General features: G+C 28.9%; 2 protein-coding genes across 2 annotated transcripts; one reads left to right on the top strand and one right to left on the bottom strand.

Annotated features, from left to right (window-relative positions):
• The first annotated feature begins 9,216 nt into the window (after positions 1–9,216).
• On the top strand, positions 9,217–13,252 carry LOC126844863 (uncharacterized). The gene is made up of 6 exons (XM_050583302.1): positions 9,217–9,396; positions 9,703–9,766; positions 9,858–9,957; positions 10,051–10,167; positions 10,233–10,391; positions 13,138–13,252. The coding sequence occupies exons 2-6, from the start codon at positions 9,717–9,719 to the stop codon at positions 13,207–13,209; spliced, it is 498 nt and encodes a 165-aa protein (XP_050439259.1). The 5' UTR covers positions 9,217–9,396; positions 9,703–9,716; the 3' UTR covers positions 13,210–13,252.
• A 5,979-nt stretch (positions 13,253–19,231) lies between these two features.
• On the bottom strand, positions 19,232–24,569 carry LOC126844598 (uncharacterized). Its single transcript, XM_050582896.1, has 3 exons — positions 24,449–24,569; positions 19,839–20,088; positions 19,232–19,743 (listed from the first exon to the last, which is right to left on the bottom strand). The coding sequence occupies exons 2-3, from the start codon at positions 20,060–20,062 to the stop codon at positions 19,440–19,442; spliced, it is 528 nt and encodes a 175-aa protein (XP_050438853.1). The 5' UTR covers positions 20,063–20,088; positions 24,449–24,569; the 3' UTR covers positions 19,232–19,439.
• Between the last annotated feature and the right edge of the window lie 202 nt (positions 24,570–24,771).

Below are 24,771 nucleotides of genomic sequence, written 5' to 3'. Positions count from 1 at the left end.
CACACAAATAACGTCTGTACAATGTTTTTGTGAAGTTTTTCAGTTATTAAAAATCAAAATTATAATAATTATTTTAAAATATAATACTACAATCAAGTGGCGTTAAAAAATGGTTAATGGGGTTTATATTTTATACCAATATGAATAATTATTGTGATATTATTTTTTTGTTAATAATGTAATATAATTTAGTCATAGATATAATTATCTCTTTACAAAAATGCATATTCTACAAGTTATTAGCTTAATACCAACACTATATTTTTAAATGTTATTCTAATTAAATTATATATTATATGAGTAGGTAAATATATAAATATGTGCTATACAGTAATTTTGTAATAAAAAAAAAAAATAATTTACACTGATTCAAAAATTGTTTAAAATATTAAAAAGTAATATTATGTTCAAATTTTAATTAATAAAAATGCAGTGTCAATCAGTGGCGGTTCTGGCATTAAATTGTTGAGGAGGCAACAACTTTGTACCCTTATTGATAAAAAAAAGCGCAAAACCCCCCAGACCTAAAATTTCTTCATACTGGTATACTTCCCTTTTTTAACTGTAAGAGAACACTTTTGCTTATTATCCTAGTTATTAGTTATAATCGCATTACCGGTCATCTATTAAAATAATTATCATTAAAATGTACGAACTTAAGATAAATGTATAATCATAAAAACATATGTGAATACAATTTACAAAAGATGAAATTATAATCGCAAACGATTTCCTGTATGGATGCTGCTTAATAACCACTATACTGTCATATACAGGATTCATTTTGAAAAAAAATAATAAAGCTAATAGGTATAATAATATATTAACTAATAACTTAAGAAAACTAAATAAAACTAAATAAAACGCCAAACAGTAAACCGGTATCAGAATTAGTGATAATTTAGTGATAATGGGAAATGGCGTTTTGTTGTTGGCAGTGTCGGTGCTGATGTACATGCTGAATGTCTATGTCCCATTTCTTCCCCAAGATAAGAACGATCATCGGTCAGTTGCCCACAAAGGCAATATTTTTGTGTCGCCTCTCGCAGAGAATTGCGCATGCGCTATTCGTATTATTTTATGTATGTGTGTGTGTGTATGTTGTGAACACAACAACATAACGTGAGACATTAGCGGCAGCCGCCTCCGCCGGCTGCCCTTATGCCACGTGAGTAACAACAGGCAGCGGCCGGCGGACGGCGGCCGTTGCTTTCAGACGGTCACCGCTGATACGGAGAGACGTTATTTCAAATTCTTAAATTTTTTTTTTCACTTTCAAAAATTATTGTTCATATACATTTTTTCCAATATTTTCGATTGAAAATATTTAATGTAAACCAAAATATCTCATCATAATAACAATATTAAGTACATAGTTTCCTCAATTTTCAAGGGAGGCACCGCCTCCCTTGCCTCCCCGGGAAAACCGCCACTGGTGTCAATACATAAGCGTATTAGAAACAATGGTCTGGCGAATGTTTCAATAAAATTTATACTGTACTCTCTGACTAAAAAAATCAGTTTATAACAAACGGATTTTATTTTTTTCGAAATATTTAGCTTTATATAATTTGTTGCAATAATTGTTGCAAGATGAATATTTGATTATTGTTAAATCTGGTTTGTCTGAAACCAGCCTGGTAGTCCCTTAAGATCTGTCCATGTCTTGATTTTATCCAGTAGACAATAAGACAACATTTTGTGAGCAACATTAATCAGGTCTGTTCCTCGGTAATTATTACATAACTTTCTCTCTCTTTTCTTAAGAATGGGATATACTGGCCGTGTCACTGCCCTCTATCCCTTTTATATCTATTATTTTTTCCATATTAGACTAACTAATCGGTGTAGGTATATATTTAACTAGATCATTACCCATTTTTTTTAATATTCCACCGTTATTTTATCTTTGCTGAGGGCCGAGGATGATATCTTAAGATTTTGATTTGTCTCATAATTTCTTCTATTATTGGTTCAAGTTATTTTACTATGTTGGGAAATTTATGTTCAAAATAGAATGGATTCTATAGCTCGCCACAATTCAACATTTAGTCGAAGTAATCTGCCCATCTACTAGCTAATCTTCTCTATTTGTTATTAAAGTTTCCGCCTCATTTTTCAAGAATTTCTCCTTTGATTAAAATCCTTACTTAAGGCATGCATTTTTTTTATATAGCTCACTTGATTTATGATTTTTACAGTCCTGTACAGTATCCCTACTCTACCCTGTATATGTTTCCTTTTCTCACATCTCGACGATTTTGCTTGTTTCTCATTGTGTCGTTCTGTATTTACTATTTTTTTTTTAATTTTGTGTGTCATTCAGCGAGTTTTTTCTATACAGTTTTCACCGTTAAATGCTTCCTCACATATCTGGTTGAACCAAGGCTCTCAAGTAATTTTAGTGTAGATTATTTATCCTTATAATATTCACAGAGACGAAATTTAATGTTGTATAAATGATTATCTTCACAATTTGTTCCTAATTATCTTTCTAGTTCTGTGATTGCAAAATCATTTTACTTCACAATTTCTTACACAAAGCTATTACTGTAATTTTTTGTGCAGAAGGAGGAATTTAATTGAAATACGTGATTATAAAATAATCATATTTTATATAGTTGTATTAATTTGAAATTGAACACGGCGTGCACAATATTTACGGACTCTACCACGAGAGAAAAAGAACAACCGGAAATACGTTTTAAGTAAACGTACCTGGTTCTACTGTGTTACTAGGTTTACATGTTCGTTCAGCTCTTCACACAATAGTGATTTTAATTGAAGTATGAAAACTAGTCTTACTACACCGTATTTCGAGACTTCCGTTTTCATAATGCTATTTTACAGTATTATAAAGCCAATTAATCTTTTATGCAATACCTATAGTTTATTTTTTAATTATTATTCACTATTATAAAACATTAAAATGTATTTAATTATTTAATCATTTATTGTTACAATCTAGTATATTTTTAAAAACAACCAGCATTAATTTCTTTTGAGTTAAGAGGGATGTCCCGTGTCTGTCAAATCTATCTTAGATTAAACACACCAGAAACCACAGCACCTTACAGAAAGAAAAAATATAATATATGAACGGACAATTTAGCACCGAATAAGACTATTTGAAGGAAAGGGTGCAATATTTGTACACCAAAATAGAAGTACAAACAGTTACATCCTACTTAGGAGGGGTAGAGGTTTTATTTGTGCTTAGTAAAAAAGCAGAGGGATAGAAGAAGTATTTCAAGAAGTTACTAAGCGATGAGGTACCAGAAAAGCCAGAGCCTAAATGGGAAAGGTAAGGAATGGTAAAGATTAAAACTGCAAATAAGTAATAATAAAAATATTAACAACAGAAGAAACTAAGATAGCAATTAATAGCCTATAAAAACTGAAGGCGTCTGCGGCATATAAGATTCCAGCCAAAATGTTTAAATGTGGAACTACATAAAAAAAGGCATAACTATATTATGTCAGGTTTAAGGATAATACGATTCCAAAAGAGTGGATTATAAGAAAGTCATTGTGTTACAATTTACCTAATCGGTGTGAAAATAGTATACCGTAAATAATATTCATAGATTATTCTTCGAAATTTTAATAAAACGATGGTAGTATAATAACAAACAGATAATTTCATTTTAATATTTTATTTTATGTGCTAAACATAACAAACATGATATTGAAATTTTTGAGCTAATTATTATACTATAATAAAGGCTATAAAAAAATAAAATATGAAATTGTATTCATTATTGATTTGATTCCATAACAGCAAAATCGGTCTTTGCATCTTCTATTAGCTATTGCATTTAATTTATTCCAATTGTGAATGTAATAATGCACATTATAATATAGCTCGTGACCATTGAGTAGGATAGGGCATTATTCCCACACTTATAAGACAACATGAAATTATGTTCTTATTATTTTTATCTGCTAATACGAATCGTACAGTGTATAAACCATAAAAAAATTTGTCGGGAAAACTGGTTTCTGAGAGTAAAGCTGTGTTAAATCCCGATGACGTATATGTCCCCTGCAAAAAATATCAAACATCAACTATTTTTTTTTAAGAAATATTTTTTTTCCAACTAAATAGTTTAAAAACGCTATGTTCTCATTTAACAATAGATTTACATATTATTTTTTCAACGCTTATTCAAACATAGAATAGTTTTCTGGGACAATATAATTGTCACGCACCTTTGGCCAAGGACAATTAGTGTTGGGTAGATGAAAACTCTGGATGTAAGTTTTCCAAACTTTTTTTCCGAAAAATGCCTTTAAATCTGAGCAAGCATTCTTGAAATTAAGAATATGCATGTTTTGTTTAAATATTCCTATTGAATCGTATTTGCCGAATAGTATTTACCTATACAACATTAATTTGACATTGTATGAACAGTTTAAGAAATGAATAATGAATTATAAAAAAAAATATATCATTCAATAACAACTTACGTTATATGAATCGTCAAAGGGAACATGAAGTGTTTTGTTACCCAACAAAAGTGTTGAAAATTCTGTCAACTTGCGTGAGTACAAATTAATTGTTATCGGGTAGTTGTTACTCTTGTTGCATGGACGAAACTCGGTAAAATTCAACCAATATTTCCCCTAGAAAAAAAGATCATCAAGTTGGTTATATTACAAACATATTATATTTATATATCTTTATGTATACATTTCTTCTGTCCGTGTGTAAGTATGCAAACTCCTCCTAAACGGCTGGACAGATATTTATGAAATTTTGTGTGCGCGATTAAGTTGATTTGAGAAAGGTTTAAATTCTCAATTTAATCCGATAGAACATGTTTTTAATTTTTAATTAAAATGATTAATTATTGTTATCAATAGTATCAATAGTTATCTATACATCTCTATGGTTTTTCATACCACAAGGATACAGTGATTCGATCAGCTGATTGTGTGTCTATTCTAATACACGGGCAACGCCGGGTCGGGACAGCTTGTACATATATATATAATTTATCATAATCAAAATAATGGCTAATTGTAAATATATTTTTTTTAAATATTTTTTGATACTAAGTTCTATGCTAAAATGTATATTATAAACACATTATAGCTCATAAAAATATAGTTTTTACTGAGTTAAGTTATGAAATAGAAATAATCAGATAATGGCTATTATGAAAGTTAAATTTGTTTTCAAAATAACATAATATTTTATTTGTCTATTTCTTAAAACTGTTATTTTACATATAGGTGGTAAGTTGCCCAGAGAACGCCTCATTATAATAGAAATTAGAAATTTAATTTAATTGTGTTTCAAATGCCATTTATATACAATATGTATGTTATACTAAATAATATTAGCTATAGCCTGTGATGAGTTTATAAAAATTATACAGTAAAATTTAAGTTCGTCGAGGAACGTTTATTTGTGTAATAGTATTGTCAATTTCTTTGTATGTAGAAGGGGTTTTAATAATACTAAAAAATTATACCATTCGTTAATTTCTGTTTTTTTTATATTATATACTTACGATTAACATAGGAATTTGTGCGTTGACACTTTTACAGCCACTCAGAAGTACAACCAATAACAGAAAAATTCGAAAAATAAATACAAAAATCATTTTTTTTTTAAAGTAAACAACTCACTATAATAAGCAAAAAAAAAATGTGTGTACTTGCTTTGATTTCGTTCAATTTAATAATAAGTTATTTCCCCGTATAATACCGGTGTTACGTGAAGCCGCCGAGGCCATAATTATTAAAAATGCAGTTCCTGTCAAAGTTATCAGATTTAAATCGAATTAAAAACAACAATGAAATTGGAATGTCGACACATGGCTTTCGTGTAAACTCTGCCGTTTTGGCAACTGACCCAGCACGCGATCAGATGCATTGGCAAGCTGTGTACGTCAAATTTGCAGAAAATTAGCGCTCCGGATAACCCTCAGTCAATCTTTTCAAACTATACATACAAGTATAATGTGAGATATCTAACCCTAGGATGTGTGTGTGCATGAAAAAAAGGAAGTGACCACGCTGTGATCACTTCTGTGTCACACTTCTCCGGATTAGCAAAATGTCCGTGTGGTGATTCTCGATGTCCCTTCAAGACAATAACAGATTAGCCCTGCTGTGCATAATTTGAGATAGCTTTACACCCTTTTGCTCGTACACGCCAATAATCCCAACAAATGTTGTTATTGCGCAAAACAATGTTTAATCGCAGGTACATGCGTAACCGTCGATAATTAATTTATTTTCTAATAACTTGCCATTGTATTCCATTGTAATAATAAAAAAAAATTAAGAAACCCGTACAGTGGGATCAGGGCATGCCAGGGTAGGGGAGGTCACTGGTATACAATCATCATATTACAACTGAAAGTGATGAAATCACTTCCCCAAATTGAATATTTTATACTTTTGATGCATATCTGTTGATAGTAGTTTTTGACAATTTTAGTAAAAATCAACACAGAAAGAAAGTATTGTACGTAACACAATAAAAATATACGTATACGCTATTAAGTATATTTTTATTTTGGTTAGGGTTTATTCATAATTGTATAGGGTGATAATTTTATCATAAGCCACTCAATAACTCATAGGGTTTAAAGAGAAATTTAGTATTTTTTTCATGATGATTTTATACAATGTAATCTCAATCGTTCACAATTTGTTTTTACCCTCCCCTTCCCAAATTAGTTTTTTTGATAGCAACTTTTGAAACCTAAATGGTAACTCATACATTCCATTAATTTTTTTAATTGAGCATAATACCTCCCTTGATCTCTCTCTTATTTTAAACTCCCGTTGTCCCTCCATTATCGTCCTCCTAATTTCCTTTCTTTCCAAAGCAGGATTTCTTATTTAATTGTCCTTTTCGCATGTTTTATTGGTTGTTAAATTTGTTTTTACTGTATATTGATTAGTAATTGTCGTTCTGAAATATTGTTAAAATAAAAGCACATCAATAAAAAAATATATTTATAAAATGGCTTTATTACCTTTTTGGCATAATGCTAATGTGAATAATTAATATAAAAAGGGTATTGTGAATGATATTTCACAAAAAAAATGTTATGTAGGTCAAGTTGGAACCAACATATAATACTAGGACTATAAAAGTTGTACTGAAAATTTGCTAGAATAAAATTCTAAAAATACGAAAAATAAACTGAGATAGCTATTTTGTAGGTGAATTATAAATATAAAGTATAATATTCCATTGAAACTTCATTTTATAAATTATAGCAGAAATAGTAAGTGGTATTCTTCAGATTAACATTATAATAACGTGTTGAATTAATATACAATACATTTATCATATTATTCATAAACGTTTTGATTTAAACACCTAATTTTTGTATTGGTGTGTCCTTAGTTAAGCAAGTGAAATTTAGAAATAATATAATAAGGAAATTTAATGATTTTAATACACAAGCAGCTATTTTGTACGTGGCCTCTAAGTTTTATAGTTAAATTATTGAAAACCGTTTAGTCCCTATAAATATTTTAATTATACCAAATAGGTCAACCGATAGAAATAAAAAAGATACACGAACAACTTTTTAGAAGCAAAATGCATTTTTTATTAGAATGCGCCGTAGCGTTTGTAAGAAAATTACTGATATTAAACTAATAACAGGTTTTAGTGTTTAAAGTTTTCTTGGACCCCGTTTATAAAAACTGATTACAAAATCATATTCTCTCATAATAAATGAGTAAGCTCAAGGTATTTTAAAAATTGCTTTATTTAGTCAGAAAACAGGTTAAGTGATACTTGTGTTTCAGTTGTTCTTCAGTAAAGGCTTACAAACAGCGTTCTTTTAAAGTGTACTTGTATGGTTCTTTTACAACTCTCAACAACGTATTTATTAACATTTTAAGACAGTATAATCACATCTGTAAACAGGTTCGTAGCCGATATAAATAAGATAATTTTGGTTTTTTTCATATCGAGTTTCCCGTGAGGATTTGATCTTTACAATATCTGCTAATAAATGGATATTTAAGAATTCTGATGTTTTCCATAATTCATTAGAATATAGACTTCAAATACAATATTTTGTATGTAGTACCCCTATCCATTAAACGTTGCCACAGCATTTTTTGTTGTATTCATATCGTGTTTCAGAAGATGCGCTCTACTGCTGGAATTGTAAAGTGCATCCGTACAAAATTTTATGAGTTTAAAATTCGTTAATAATTTGTATCTAAGCGATTTTCGACAAAAAATGTATACGTGAGAAACTTATAAACATAACGGCTAATTAGTGAAATTCATATGGCTAGTTTCTAATAAACTTAATCAAAAACCCCAACATTAAAATTAAGTTTCAACCTTTAATTTTTTTACATTAAAATAATTTTCAGGCAAAAATTGTTCTGTTCATCACTGTAGCATATTTGTGTACACAATTTTAATTCTTTAACATTTGTATGAATTTCTAGGTATTTACTATTTTACTAAAGTTACTAAGTAAAACTGAGTACGTGCTCAAATATTTCAGTTTCAGACAACTAATTATTTATTAAAAAAATCTATGTTATATAAAAAGTATTTATCTACTAATTGTAAGACACTAGTAACAGTTTATTACTAATTTATATTTATTTACCTTAAATCTATGATACAATAATTATTATTGTATATTTAATGATTATTTCTATACTGAAAAGAATGTTTACTTTCAGGTGATCAAATTAAAAACAATATGGGTGATTTGATGAGTCATGGTAAAAGTGTAACTATTAATAATTTGCTTTTAAAACTGTTCCATATAACAATTAGAAAAAAAAAAATATTTTTTGTATTTTTCTTGTACACAGTTCTAGTATTTATGTATAGTGTTTTTGGACTTCTATATAGTATCTACTATGATAACATTGATAGTGAAAAACTTGGTCAAGTCGTACTTATTTACATTAATTATTTTCTTGCTATATTCAAGTACACAACATTAGTGCGAAATGTTAAACAAATATTAGAAATGGTAAACATAACAAGTTTTGATTTTTCGGTTAGTCATCAATGTCAATTCAAGGAGACCAGTATTTTGAAATCAAATAAAAAGCTTTGTAAACTTTATATTTATTTGATGGGGTTTACTCTAACTTTTTGGGGATATGTTCCCATGTTATGTAACTTGGTAATGCCTAAAGAAGATAAAACCAACTCCTCAAATTTACTTTCAACATATTTCTACTATCCTCTTTCTGAAACTTCGTACAAGAAATACTTTTACCTGCTTTATACAAATGAAGTAGTGTTGGGCTCTTTTACTGGATACTTCGATATTCTGTTTGATTTACTATATTTCTCACTATGCGGAGCAATAGCCACTCAATACGAAACTATTATAGTAGCATTTGAGAGGTTCGGGCACAATAAAGACACAAAAAGTAAGTAAATTGATTAGATCGTGTTTAAACATAATATATGTATTTCTTGTGTAGTTGCCATAACTAACTGGTACCATATTTAATTTTAATCGACAAACTGGTGAAACTAATTTCAATAGTCCTAAATATAATGCGTAGGTAAATAAATTAAATTATTGGTATCCTAAAAATATAATTTTTGTGTATTAACTATATCACATAGTAAATAATACAAAAACGATACTCAATAAAATATCTAATTTGTCCCATTGCTAGTATCTTGCGATTATTTTTATTTTGACTTATTAATTATACTACGTTATTTAGATCAACAAATTAAAATGTACGAAGACTTAAAAATTTTAATTTCGGATTGTCGAAATGTTGGTTTGTAAGTATAACTTATTTATTATTACTTATTAATAATTTGTTTTTAAAATCGAACGATTAAGTTTTTGGTATATTAAACAAATTATTTTTAGCTACACGGAAGAATTTTATTCTATAGTTCGTCCTGTAGTATTACTTCAAGTTGCTGTTTGTTCCGGTTCTCTCATAACAAGTTCTTATTTTATATCACTGGTATTATGCCATTTACTATAGTTATTTATATGAATTAAACTATACAATTTATAACTATTTTGAAAAACGTGTTCATTTTTTATGTTTTGTTAGCAATTTTTGACTTATTCAATGGATTTTGCCAAATTGTTACAATTCATTGTATGTTTCATCTTATACGCTATACAATTATTCATGTATACTTATATGTTGGACTCCATAAATGAAAAAGTAATTAAGAACAAATCTTGAAATATCGCATAAATAAAATTAATTGTAAGGTTGTATGGATTTAGAGAGACTGTATCAATTTTGGATTGTACTCTTCTGACTGGACGTCAATGGATATTCGTTTTAAAAAGTTGTTGCTTCTAGCAATGCAAGTGAACAGTGCGACTTCAACTGAAATCCAAGCAACGCCGAATAAACTTATGAACTTGGAGTTATTTTTAAGTGTAAGTTTAAGTTATTGCGATTTTTATTACGAGATGATGCAAATTTCAATTTTATAATGGTAAATTCCAATAGTCATAAATACATTTACATTAATAATAACACTGGGTAAACAGAACATTATAACATCTACAAATTTACACGGAAAACGAAATCTATAATCAATTTACCTCAGTTGAACACGTTATTACGACTTTAAGATATTGTGGTATTGAATTTTTATATCATAAGAATAAAATGTTTAACTGTAGATAAGTATATAATAATACTATACCAATATATCAGTTCTGTGATTTTAAATAATAGACATTTTTTTTACCTTCGAAGCGTAACTGCGAAATTGTTTTTACAATGTTGCGTTTTTATTTTTATATTTTATTTCTGGACCCTATTATTTTCTGAACCAATTTTTTACGTAGCAAGTTCGCAGATCATAAGTGGTACCTGAAAGGTACTTCATTGGAACAAAATGTGTTAAAGTACACATCTTTCCCATCAAAATTTAAAAAAAACACCAATGCAACTTAAAATTACGGTGCGCTATCATTTTTTTTAAATCGAATTAGTTACAAATTTGCAAGTAATATTCTTAAGGAATATTAGTACTAATATACGTTTCCAAATATAAAAAAAATATCAAAATCATTGTCAAAAAATGACTAGAAACAGACGTTCAACCTTAATCCAATTTAAAACCATATACCCTTTTACCTATATTTAATATTCCTACCATAATTTACAGATTCATATCGAAGCTTTTATTTGAAAGTGAACGTATCTTTTTAAACACAATAATTCGTGAAAACTTATGACCTCCCCGAGTCCAGTATAGTATAATGCCCCAACCTCAGTGTACAGGTTATTTTTTATAATAAATAGGCAGCTAATAAAGTATAATATACCTAAGTTATAAAATAAATTGTTTTTCTGCATTCACATTAGTACCATAAGAGTCATTACAGTTATGAACTATAATTAAAAACAAATTGTACCTGCAATGCGGCGCGGAGCTGAGAAGCTATAGGTTTTACAATGATCTGTTTTCTTTTGTATCTGTAATCATGATAACTTTTTCTCCTCTGGAACGATACACTCGGGTGTGAACCTGAAATCGCAAGGATGGTCGAAAACTCGAAAATAGATAAAGTCTACTAATTCACCACCAAAACTGGAAAACCCCGAAAAAACATGGCCAGTTTTTCAACATTCAAATTTGACTTGCTATAAATTAGCGACAAACGGTCGGGTTTTGTAAACATTTTGATAGAATATTTATTAGGCATGCTCCTATTCACAAATTGTCTCAAACAAAAATTCCTATAACTTTGCAACCCCCGGGAGGCTAACATATTTTTTGACATTTTCATGTCTTAGCTCTGGCACATAACCCTGGCAAATATCCGAAAAAAGCGTTACCAAAAGAGCGTAACGAAAAAAGCGAAAGGGTTGGGGACGGGAGATAGGGGTGGAATAGGGGGTAGGAGATAAGGGTGAGATTTAGCCGGTAAATAACCGAAAAAAAGTGTTACCAAAAAAAGCGTTACACGCCCAAAGGTACCAAAGGGATCCATTTCGAATGTTAATCTGCTACGCTGTTTACTGATATGAGATAAGAGATATGTCGTACGTTCAACGTTCAAATTAGAACTAAATGATAAATTCAAAATAGTTTAATTCTCTATGTTAAGTTATTTTTGGCCAGATAATAAACACTACAATTTTAGCCAGAAACATGATTGTACATCATTTTTTAATCTCCTTGGCTTATGCTGTAACTGGAAGCTCCATGTAATTTTTTTTTTTAATTATAATTACACCACTACTCTAAATTTATTCGGTACTTCAACGAGACATGAAAATGCTCTTTCGTGGTTGCAGACTCAGCTGAAAAACTTTTGTTTTAATTTTCTAGACTTAAGTAAGAGCTAAAAATTAGATTGATGATATTCCTAGTATATATCTACATTTAAGAAAAACAATCTGTAGTCGACAGATTATTGGAAAATCAAAAAATTTCAACATTTCGGACTTTAAAAGCTTTTTGGGCTTATTAATTTTGAAATTTAGTATTATTTGTTTTGTCTCATAAGTTCTATATGTTAAAATATGATATATACTAGGTATGTATATAGTATAAGAGTATAAACGAGTGGAAGTTAGGTATTTGAATAAAACAAAAAATAAATAAATTGATTAACACACTATAATTGATAAACACATATAGGTAGTAAATAAAATTATAGATAAAATATTACCTACAGACAAATAAACAGTGTACCACAAACACGGTACTAAGAATACTGACAAATAGAGTTAGCCCCGAGCCCTTAGCTCAAATGCTTTTTTTATCCCACAAGGTTACATGTGTGTTTCAGTTAATGTTTTTTACCTGAATCAGCTTAAATTATTTATCAGTCTTCAACAAAAAATATGCATATATTGTCATTTCAACTAATGATAATTGATAAAATATAATATTTGAAGATCTAAATAAAGAAATTATATAGAAAATCATATACCCATACTGCATTTAATTATGTAAAAGTTAAATTATAAAAAATAAAGGTAATATTATTTTGATTTAACAATATTACATATTATTTTTAATGTACCTCCTAGTCTTGCCCAATACATAACTAGCTAGGAACCAATTTTATTCTTAAAATGTTATATACTTGTTTTATTGTGATTTTGTGCTATAATTAAAATAAGTAATACAAATTAATACATTTAATAAATTGTGTTTAGGTTTTACGTGTGTCGTACAATATTGTATCATTTATGTTGAACGTCAAGATGAAAAGTTCAGCCGACAAGTAATGTGTAAAAGTCAAGTTATACAACTTTTGAGAACAGCTAGTACTTTATCACACTGACTGTAAGCATTTGTGATTCATTAGTGAAGAAATAGGAGCATATCTAATTAATAATAATTAAATGCTTAGTTTTCATTACATATTATTTTCAAAAGCACATTTTTTCTTTTAAGCACTATTATGAATGTAATAAAACACTGTTAAACAAATAAATATAATGTTAACACAACATTTTAACTTCTACTGAAAATACAATTTGTTTTATTTATATATATTTGTTTTCTACTGAAATACTAATATGACTTTAAACAAATTTACAATGAGTAGAATATGGTGTTTAATTAATACATTTTTGCTTTTAAGAAAGAATTGGTCTTACAATAATACATTTTATTGTGTTTGGAGGTAATTCATTCTTTATTTCACGTCGTCGTTTTAGTAGCATTTCTATTTTTAGAGTTCCTATTTTTGGCACTCAGTGAGTCCTTCAAATTAGTTTCCGTAGTAAAATTAATAGTAATTACGCTAGGATGTAGTCCGCGGCGTCTAGCACACCTTGAATATATGTCTAACTCGTTGAACCAACAAGAAAACCTTGAGAGAGATGTGAGTTATTGACTAAGTAGGGATTTATGGCAGCGGTCAAAGTTTAAAATCGCTCTCCTGTAAAATCACTGAAATCGACTTACACACCTACTCACAGTTGTTACAGATATACATATTTGTATTATATCTACTAATATATTATGTATTCTATAATATAATATAATTAGTATATATTAATATATCTACTATTATATTATGATCGGTTACTCCAATTTCTCTACAATCAAACTTTGATAAACTCACTGTCAGTCAAAGTGCTGCTGGTCAAACCCATCATACAGGGTGGGGCAGTGAAACGGGCAATTTTAAAATAACTAAAAAAAACCAAAAAGATTTTTTTTTAATAGATTTACTCATACCATCTAAAAGTATATAAAAAAGCATTATAAAAGTGTTAATTTTGTATTTAATTTTTATGAACGAATCCGTAAGATGGCGTCCATTTCGAAGAAAGCATTCGTCAAGTCGTCTTTCAAAACTGGACATGACATTTCGTAACATTTCCTGAGAGATTTGTGTCACCTCACCGTATTAAGATCTAGAAGGATATTAGGATATAGACAACCGCTAAATCGCCACACACAATGAGAATTTTCGTTAGGTTTTTTGGTAACGCTGTAAAAACTGTCGATTTTTCCGGTTGTGTGCCAAAGTAAAGACATATAATGTCAAATAACGTTAATGTTTTTCGTCGTACATTTTTAAAATTGTGTAGAGTTTCTTTAATCTCCGGTAAGTGTACTTTTGGAAATATTTGGATTTCTAACGTGGAGTGTTGCAGACCTAATAGTTTTATATGCAGTTTCCAAAACAATGTGCACACTACACATTTTTCTTTGTACGACATTTCATCATATTGTACATGCAATCGGCAATAACGTCCAAAGAGCTTAAAGACATCCGGTAAAATTAATTTCAAATGCAATGTATTTCTTGAACCTTGCTGTAAAATTTTAAATTAAATAAGAATTTCATTCTTTAGTGATCCGTTGTTTAGATTATTTTATACGTTTATTTAAAAAATAAGTGACCAAATTTTTTAATGTGACGTTAGTGAAAGACAAATGTGCTGAGTAGTGTTAATGAACTATTCTCTCTCAAATAGAGAGAAAAAGAGCTCCTGAGGCGTTTCCTATAAAAGTAAACACATATTTTGCAACGTATAGAAACGGACTGGTACAAAATAACTTCGGCATATATTTTTAAAAAATATAAAAACAAGAAAACTATAGCAAATAAATAAATTAAATTTTTTTTTTAATTGGCAACGCTATAGACTTACTTGTTAATGAATATATCATGTCGTATTTTAGAAAAAATAATCTATGGAAAATCGTAAACATTGGCGTGACATGATCTTATAAAAATGTTATTAGGCTCGGTTGAGTTTCAATTTCAATTGCTAACTGGATGTGTTAAGTTTTTTACAGCTAGATTTGTTGGAAATTTTGGCAGGAATTTTCATACCAGCTGACAGTTTGTTTCATATTTTATTATTTTCCGAAATATTGCACGCGCTCTATCAATAGGAGCGGCAACTAATATTAAGCGCAGCGTAAATTCGAAAGCATCGTTTCTCTGTATAATATATTATACTCAATGATATTAGGTATATCGTATAGCTGTACAGGTGATCCATTCGTAAGACTCTTATTTTCGCCAAAAGTAAGAGTTTTAAGTATTGTATTTTTGTCTTTTGAACATTTTGATAAAATACAAAATATTTATCTTTTTTAGTATTTTCCAGATCGCTATTGACTTTTGAAACTTAAATAAGAACGGTTATATATACATTCAAGTAACGTATTAAAATAAGAATATTTTGCTGAGCATTTTGACTAACCGATAATTAGTTTTGAATAATTATGCTCTCAAAGTTATAAGAAGTTGCGTTTTGTTTATCAAAAACAACACGTATGTTCCGCTTTTGAGTGCCGAACTCACGCATTGTGTTTAATAAATATTGTATCATGAAAAATGTTTTCGCTAACAACGGAAGAGTGTTAAGTGTTTTAACATAAATTAACAAGCGGCGGCTTGTACGTCGTTTTACAATGAGTTCTACTAATCAGCCAGGCAACGCTTACACAGCTGACAGCACCAAATCAAATTGTTATTGACCAGGCAACTTTGGATGGTATACAAAATGAAAATAAAAATGAAAATTTAAAAAAAGTTGTATTAGACTTATAAGCGAATATTGCGAAATTTCAGAGCCAACTGTTAGATCTCCAAACGAGTAAAATATATAATACTAATACAGATAAAAACTCTAGTCATACAGAGTTACATGACAAAATGGGTTCTAGCTCATGTGTTAGAAGCCTAACCCAAATTGAAAAAACAGCGAATGGAAGCATATAAAACTACCTTTGTTTTTTGTGGACTTAGATCTATAAACAATGATATCTAAGACGTAGACAGTCTTTACTACCACAAAATTAAAGTCGAACCTACAAGAAAAAAAAAGAAGTGCCACAATGTAAAAATTATCAATACTTTTTACATACCAACAACATTTGTCAGAAAAACCTGTTTGTATCCAATATGGCGAAGATCATAAAACAGAAAACTGTTCAAAACCAAAGAAATCAATAGCCAAATGAGCAAATTGGAGAGAAGTTTGTGAGGTTTACAAGTGATGTATTAAGAGTTATTCTACCCTATCCAGTAAAGTACAATTGAACAGAAACCAATCATAATGATTACCAATAGTCAAATAATACACATTTTATTTAAATTTTCGACTAAGTAGCTTTAACGAATACTTTAAAATAAAATTTGAAAAATGCCTTAATAAAAATAAATTATGCTACCAGAACTTGTTTTCTAAATATAAAGATATATATATCTTGTTTTTTAGTCTAAGGCGAAAAGACTTACATAAGTTAGCAAAAGTATTATACGTGATAATCAAGATATGCATGCATTTTATTAATTTAGTTTTACAATAAGTTTCAAAAAGGATAAAATAAACAATATTAATTTCAATTTACTTTACTTGCGTATTATTTTCACAGCGATTACAATTTTTTTCTTTACCTTATACCATACTGGTAGGGTTGACTAACCAAATCCTAGGAAATAGTGTATGCATAATAGATTAATGACTTTAAAGATTAAATAGTATTTTGTAGACGTTCTCACGCATCACGTCGTTAGTTACAGCATCAATGAAATCGTTTAATTAATTTTTGTTTTAAATATTTTGGTAGACACATTTAGGTAACGCGTCGCCTGAAAAGTACTTGAACAACGGTCGGGTACAGCGTTGTTCTATGATTATCCTCGATGGCCTGATGTCTGTTGACTTACAGTCAGGTTTGTTACACCTTAATCGTCTGCATCAAGTTTCAGGCTAATGACTTAACCATTAAAAAAATCATCGAAAATTGAAATAGTTATTTGATACAAGGTTCTGAGGAGGGCAAACTGATTAAGTACAATGGCATTTTAATACAAATGTATTTTATATAAACTATTGTAGTATCTTGTAGCTTTTTGAATTCATATTTTGCTTCAAAAATTATCATCTCACAGATTAACTACATTGTTCTTAATTTGTAATGTATGCACAAATTTTACCAACACATACTATAATACAACACGCTAAGACATTAAACTACAATTTTAAATTTAAAAGAAAAAAAAATAATATCAATAATACTCAAATACGTTAACGTTGTTTGGTAAGTGAACAAGAAAGCAATTGGTATTATGACTCACATAATGAACTCTCTAAAGTATAGGAAAACTTTTAAGGTAATTGGATAAAGTTGTTTTTGTTTTCAAAAGAGCTTCGTGTTTTATCCTGGTAAACGATAGTTTATGTCAACAAATTATCATAAACATTAAACTATGAGGATGCTCGTATTTTTAGAAATAACTACATACAATTCAGTTCAAATAAAAAATTGTATATTTTTTTCTACTTCATCTGATATATCCTTTGTTTTTTTTAGAAAACAATATTTTTTTTTTTTTATATTGTCGTTAAGTTCTACTACTTAAAACTGTATAATACATGTATTATGGAACCATGTTTTAAAAATAATTGCAAATAATTGTACATCAACGTTTTGTTGTGTTATGTTTTTTGTAAAATGTACTTAGATTTTATTTCTCTTATTTTCACAATGATAGTACATTCTTACTCTTTTTCACTATTAGTCAACATTTGTTCATCCACCCTAAACTTATTTCAATAATATTTATTAAATTGACTTATTGATATAAGGGAGATTCAATTAACGTACCCTTCTATTCTATGCAAATAATTACCATTTTGTAATTTTTCTTAGAGGATAAATTTTAACTGGTGTTATTTTGCAGTATTAAGCAATATTAAATTGTTTATCTTTTTTGGTAACTTTCAGAGTTATATTAACTTTTGAAACTTAAATGGTAGCGTATACATTTTATAATTTGTTTAATTAAGAATAATTTACTAAAAAAATTGATTGGTTGATAAACGATTTTTAATAATTACTTTTCAAGTTATTAAAGTTCAGGACAGAAGGAATAGTGGAGTGAAGGATTATTTTTATTTACTTATTCACACTCCACCTCCTATTTTAAATTTTAAACTTAAGTACCTTAAAAATATTAATTCAAAATTGATTATCGACCAGTAACATTTTTAGCAAATGAATCTTAATTTCAAAAGTTTATTCAATTCATACGTTATCATTTCAGTTTCAAAAGTTGATAGAGCTCTAAATACTAAATAAGAAGCATAGCTTCAAAAAGGTAATTATTTAGTAATTGTAAAATATAGTAAAATAACATCAACAAAAATGTATTCAAAAAGAAAAACTACATAACTGAAAATATTTTAAGAGACATCTAGTGTCTTAAATTAAATATATTACCCTGTAGAATAAATATTTAAACAGTTTTGGCGTTAGTTTAATCGCATATATTTGTATATGTGATCTATTACGACAAACCAAAAAAATTAGCGAGATTATAAAAATAATAAATAAATGTTTATGACGTCAAAATAGTTCAAATAACATGGGCGTGTTCGCAAGTTGTGTAAATAGTTATATTATACTTACATACAAGTATAATGTCATACTTGTAATATTATCATGATCATTTTTTTAATACTGAACTGTTATGGTAGGGAAATATGAATTTTTAAGCGGGACAATGATTGGTTTGATAAATGACAAATCCTCGTAGCCAGTTTAAAGAGTTGTGGTTAGATATAGAGAAATTCATTTCTAATCATCAAAACCATATACTTGTATTATTTAACCCTTATTCGCGTGAGATTGTATTAGCAATGGGTACGAATATAAATAATATTGTGTTATAAAAATCGTTTTTTATTTTGTTTTATACATTTTGATTTAGATTTTCGGGTATTGTATTAAATTCCAATATGACAAACATTGTACACGTTATAATATATGTGATATTTTAAAATACAAATTGTCACTTGACTATAATAATGTATTATATTTTTATATTCGTGCACTTACTATTTTTTTTTATGATATACAATTTTAATTATTTTTTAAACGTTTTACATAAATCGGTGAACGAATATTAATATTGTATTAATTTAAAACTACTGTCTACAATAGAGATTAACTAATATGTAACTGGACTATTTTGCTATCAATAACCAACGCCATTATTACTGGCACTGCCGGCGACTGAAGGCATACGTTGGTCCGCTCCTCCAGCGGTAGGCGAATCTTGGAAATCACCGAAATACTGTTGAGGTTGTTGCTGTTGACGTAACAGGTAACCATAAGCCACGTGCCTCGGTCCGAATAGTAACTGATACAGGTCCTTGGCGTTACGAATTGTAGGAGGGTAAATGGGTTCCTGTTCGGTGCTGCTGTCGAATGCACTGCGCTGCTGGTCCGATCCCAAGTAATACTTACTCGGTACAGTTGACTGTTTCCTCTTGCCGAATCTAATCTCGCACAAAAAAAAAAAAATACAATAAAATATTTTTAAAAAAAATACACGACATTGCATAGAATGACGGATGGAAAAGTCCTACAATACCTAGGTCGAGATACGACGGCCAAGTATTGACCGAGCTGATCCAAGTAAGTGCGCAGTTCTCCGGGTGAACCAAAAGTTTTGGGTCGGGTAGGTCGAGCTACTGTCTCCAAAGACGATGCAGCCGTTTCAGATAACATGGCCGGATGACACTTGACTGCCGCTGCGGCAATGGTCAGCCACACGATCGCTACTATGGCACTATTTTCGCCACAAACCGTGACCATGGTGCCGAATACGGTGAAAAATTCAGCTGGATAAAATGTAAACGATTTATTAGTTCAATTACACATTGAAGTGAAAAGTTAGGCCAGGCAAAATTTTCTAAAAAAAACAACCGAACGCAATACACGATTAAACGGATCATAATGTTAATAATATCAAAATATACTATAAATAGTCTTAAAAAAAACACTTTTCTATGTTTTCTATAGTTGCGCCTGAAGTCTTCGACAGACTCAGTACGAGAAGGGAAAGCCAATATCGGAAAATAATCGAACCCGGATACTATGCAAATTTTAATTTTTAATGTTGTCCTGATTTGAAGTTTAATTCTAAAACGCTACTCTTAATATGCTCTCCTGATAAAATTAATTATTATTAGAATGATTACACTACCTAGTAAAGGCTATTTTAGCTATTTTATAGGAATCCAAAATTTGACGAGTTTTATTTAGCTCCAGCGTAATAAGTCAACAATATATACATTTGAAATAGTACAAATAGAAAAGCAATTAGAAGAAATAGGAACAAAATATAAAATAAATGTTACCTAATTTTGATTAAATCCCGTTTTATAAATCTAGTGCTATTTTTGGCAAACTCTAATAATTATAGTAGATAATTTTTTTTTTTAAAGTTATTTATGAAAACAAATATTTATATTTTTTCTCACCCTTCTCAAATTGTGATTGGGGTACTTGCGAATAGGTACCTACATACGCTTCGTGGCTGTTATATTATTAGGTACGTGAACGAATACAAAGTAAAACTACTATCAGACGCTCTAAGTGGACTTGTGCGTGTGTCTAATGCAATTATCGTCGCTGAACGTTTTCCACTAAGCTCTTATGGCGGGACTGACATCTAAGTATTTGCTATTTCCCAAACGCCTGCACACTCTTGTGTTAAAACACTTGTTTTAGGCGTTATTGGTTATTGGCTGCATCACACCACCTGTATGCGTTTCTCTGTGAGTGCCTTCCGCCGTTATTGACCTGTCAGCACAGCAGTGGGCAATTGAAACACACTATAAAAGTATCTCTGTACATTTGTTTTTAACTCACACATACATGAATGATTTTTAACGCAAGACAACAAGTGATGTCCCCGAAGGAATTCCAATAAAACGATGTGATGCGTTCCAAAATTATAGAAGAAAAATATATTTAGCTGTGTAATTTTTTAATTTAATTTAAAATGTAAAAAAAACACTGTTGTTGTGTTAACATAAACACCAGAATACTATGCACGATATATTAAAATACCCCTATTTGTTTACCTTTTGTATATTCAGTATTTATTTTACGAATTCATGTATCTTGTATGATTATTAGGTTACTCAGGAAAAAACAAAACTGTACAGATAAAACAAAAAAAAACAAAATAACTCAACAAAGTCCACACTCGGGAATTAGTTTTTAGATATAATGTAAACATTCTGAATAAAAAGTTGAACAAAATATAATTTATGATGTCCGTTAATTATTATAATACAACGGTTTATTGTATAGGCATCAGATTAGTTATTTTACACGAAAAAATACTGATTAGAGTAGCTAGAACATTTAAACATTTTAAAACGAGGTTTAACTTCTGGAAAATGTATATTTTGTCAAGCTATGGACCAATATAATTAAATGTTTTATGAACATTCACTAAGTACAGATATACTGTGTATTCAAATCTAAAATTATAATTTACTTTAAACTTGAAATGATTGGTATAATAGTATGAATGTCAATAATATAACCTGTTTAATTTTAAAAATATTAACAATGTCGTTAGTTTTGTGGTTTATATTTTATTAAAAATAACATCTGTATTTTATATCATGCAAACGTATTTAAATGTTGCGCGCGACATAAACGTTTAGTGAATATTAAAAAAGAACATAATAATATAGGATAAAAGCAATGTGGTTCTATAATGTGGTTTTATAAGTGTTCAAAAAAGTACTTTGAAAGTACTTGGACACTGTATTTTGCTCTGAATTAAGTATTGGAAATTTATTTTTAAATACTATTCACTTTTCAAACACAAATACAAATATTATTTTAAAAGTTCAACGATTTAATTAATAAGTAATTTTTGGGCACTTTTGAAGGAATATAGGAAAAAAAAAAGACAATGTCATGTTTTAAACACATATTCAGTATTCCTACTTTTGGGCTGTTGATATCCTTGTGTTTGTATAATATCCATATCATGATTTGTACCTATTCTGTTTTATTATTATATAATTTAATTACTACTTTTGCAGGCAGATGGTTATGGGGATTTTTATTTTTGAAATGCTCATAATTTTAGCCTGTTTATATTGTTGCACTTATAGAAACTTGCTTTCAAATAACGCCAATTAACTTTGCTTTCACCCGAATAGCTCAAGTTAAACTTATATACATATTAACAGTGATACTAACATTATTATTGTACATTTTTTAATAGTTAAACACCGTTTTGTTTTGGTCGCTCATCACAATATTATGTGTCCAACATTTATTAAATTATTATTTTTTCCTTGTTTTTTTAATCAGATTAACATTTTCAAAGCATATGTGATTCGGATTATTTGGCCACAATATTGAAATGTAAAAACAAATAAAAATTAATAAAACAAATTAGTGAGCTGGTAAGGGCTAAAGTATATATTTGAATATATTATATACAGTGTAATCAATTTAACGTAAGACACTTATTTTCTCAGAAAAAACTCGCAATAATATAGTTTTTCTTTTTTAAAACATTTTTTAATTAATTTAGAATAATTTGTTGATTGGCCGATTACTATTTTTAGATAAATCCTTTTTTAGTTATAAGGATATTGCGGTAATTAATGCGCACAGAGAAAAATAATTAATCAAAATTAATATTGGTTTTTATTTTTCAGTAGTTTATTAATAGCGTTTTAATTTTATGTTCCGTTATAATCATTACATACAATTATAGGTGCCGTCAATGTTTGACTTCCTCTTTCCTGTATTCCGTTCTCTAAATACTTGTAATTATATTATCATTTATCCCTTATTGTATTACACTATTACCCGTTTACAGATTGTGATGAAATTTTGTTAAAATAATTTTGCTTTTCGATAAATTACAAACATAACTACTTACATTACATTTGTTTCTATCCTAAATAAATCACCCTAGATTAAAATGTCTTAAATGTGCAGAAAAAAATCATTCGAGCTGCAATAATTAACCGAACCTTACCACTAAATGTTTTTTTAGTAAACTATGACTGGCCTAATTTTATCAAATTTATAATATTTGGCCAGTAATTTGTAGCTCAAAATAACATATTGTTAAAAAAAAAAAAAAACCTTTTTTAAATGAGATATCTAAGACATAGTATTTATCACCAAAAAGTATTTATAAAATATTTTTAAAATACTCTTCAACGTTTTAAAAACTTGTTTTAACAATTTAATTAATCGTCAATCATATGCATTATAATATCAATTATTCTTATTTTTTTTAAATATAAAATATAAAGTTATAGATGTTTCTTTATTTTTCTGCCCTATAATGCAATTTAAATTTTAACTTACTTATTTTTTAAGCGTTAATCTTGTCAATCAAATATAATACAAATTATAGGTATTTTTAATTATTTTCAGAGTAGAAATATATTGAATATTTTCGAGTGTACTTTTTACGAATTGTGCTAATCAGGCTAATTTTATTGGAAAATGTTTTATAGTTACGTCAGTATTTAAATTGATAATTAGTGTTGACTATTATTTTGGTAAATCAAAATTACATTCTAGTAAGAATATATAACCATTTTACTTTAATAATGGTTTTAAAATGATAAGTAGTTACCGAATAGTACAGCTACCAATATTTTTAACATACTAATTTAACAATGAGTCCTATACCATTCATACCTTAACTTATTTGGATTTATATACATATATCGATTTTTTTTTAAATTAAACCAGATTGATCTTAAACAATATAAATATGATTACCGTTCGGTTGTAAAGTAAAAGTCACTTTGTTTTTAATATTTTAAGGAGTGAGAACACAAAATGGTATAAGTAAAAAATTTTTATACAATTTTATAGGGGAGCAAAATTTAATTTATTTTTCGTGTTCTTATAGCTGGTACTCAATAATCATTTGTTTTCTTTGGTATCTCTTTAGAACATTGTAAAACAAACACAGAAAAAAAGCAATGCTTCTTCGACAAATAATATTGTATTGTCAAAAATTTGTTTTTGAAAAAAAAAACTCACTTGTACCGTTTTGGTTCTCGTCAACTGAATTTAGAAGACGTTTAATTTTTTTTGACAGCTATAGCTTTATAGCTATAGCTGTCAAAAAAAATATACTTATGTATATTTTTTAAGTACAATTTTTAAAATACTTTCAAATACGAATCTTACCTGATTGTTCTTCTGGCGTACGGTTACACAGTTGTTTGCACGTGTGATTTAATCAAGTCAAATGATCTCGAGTGCCGGCGAACCGATTGGAGAAGTCAAACCGATGTGGCCGTTGATCGGTGGTAAAAGAGATCACGGGACAAGCGGCCCGGCAGTTTTATATGCGTATGCAAACCCCTCAAGGGAGAGGGCGCGCGCCTGTCGCCGTACCGTGTGCTGGCGTATCAGCAACAGGTCGTTTATCCTCTCCGCCACCCCTCTCCTCTCCATTCTTGTTATTCCAACTTTTTGACTTTTAGCATATAGTCGCCCCCGCTTACTCT

The sequence above is a fragment of the Adelges cooleyi genome, unplaced genomic scaffold, assembly GCF_023614345.1.
Source record: "Adelges cooleyi isolate 19-005CV unplaced genomic scaffold, UGA_ACOO_1.1 ACOO_flye_CR_arks_rails_tigmint_CR_PRNA_651, whole genome shotgun sequence".
Lineage (NCBI taxonomy): Eukaryota > Metazoa > Arthropoda > Insecta > Hemiptera > Adelgidae > Adelges > Adelges cooleyi.
The sequence above is the reverse complement of the archived record's forward strand: the minus strand, read 5'-3'. Positions and strand labels throughout refer to the sequence as shown.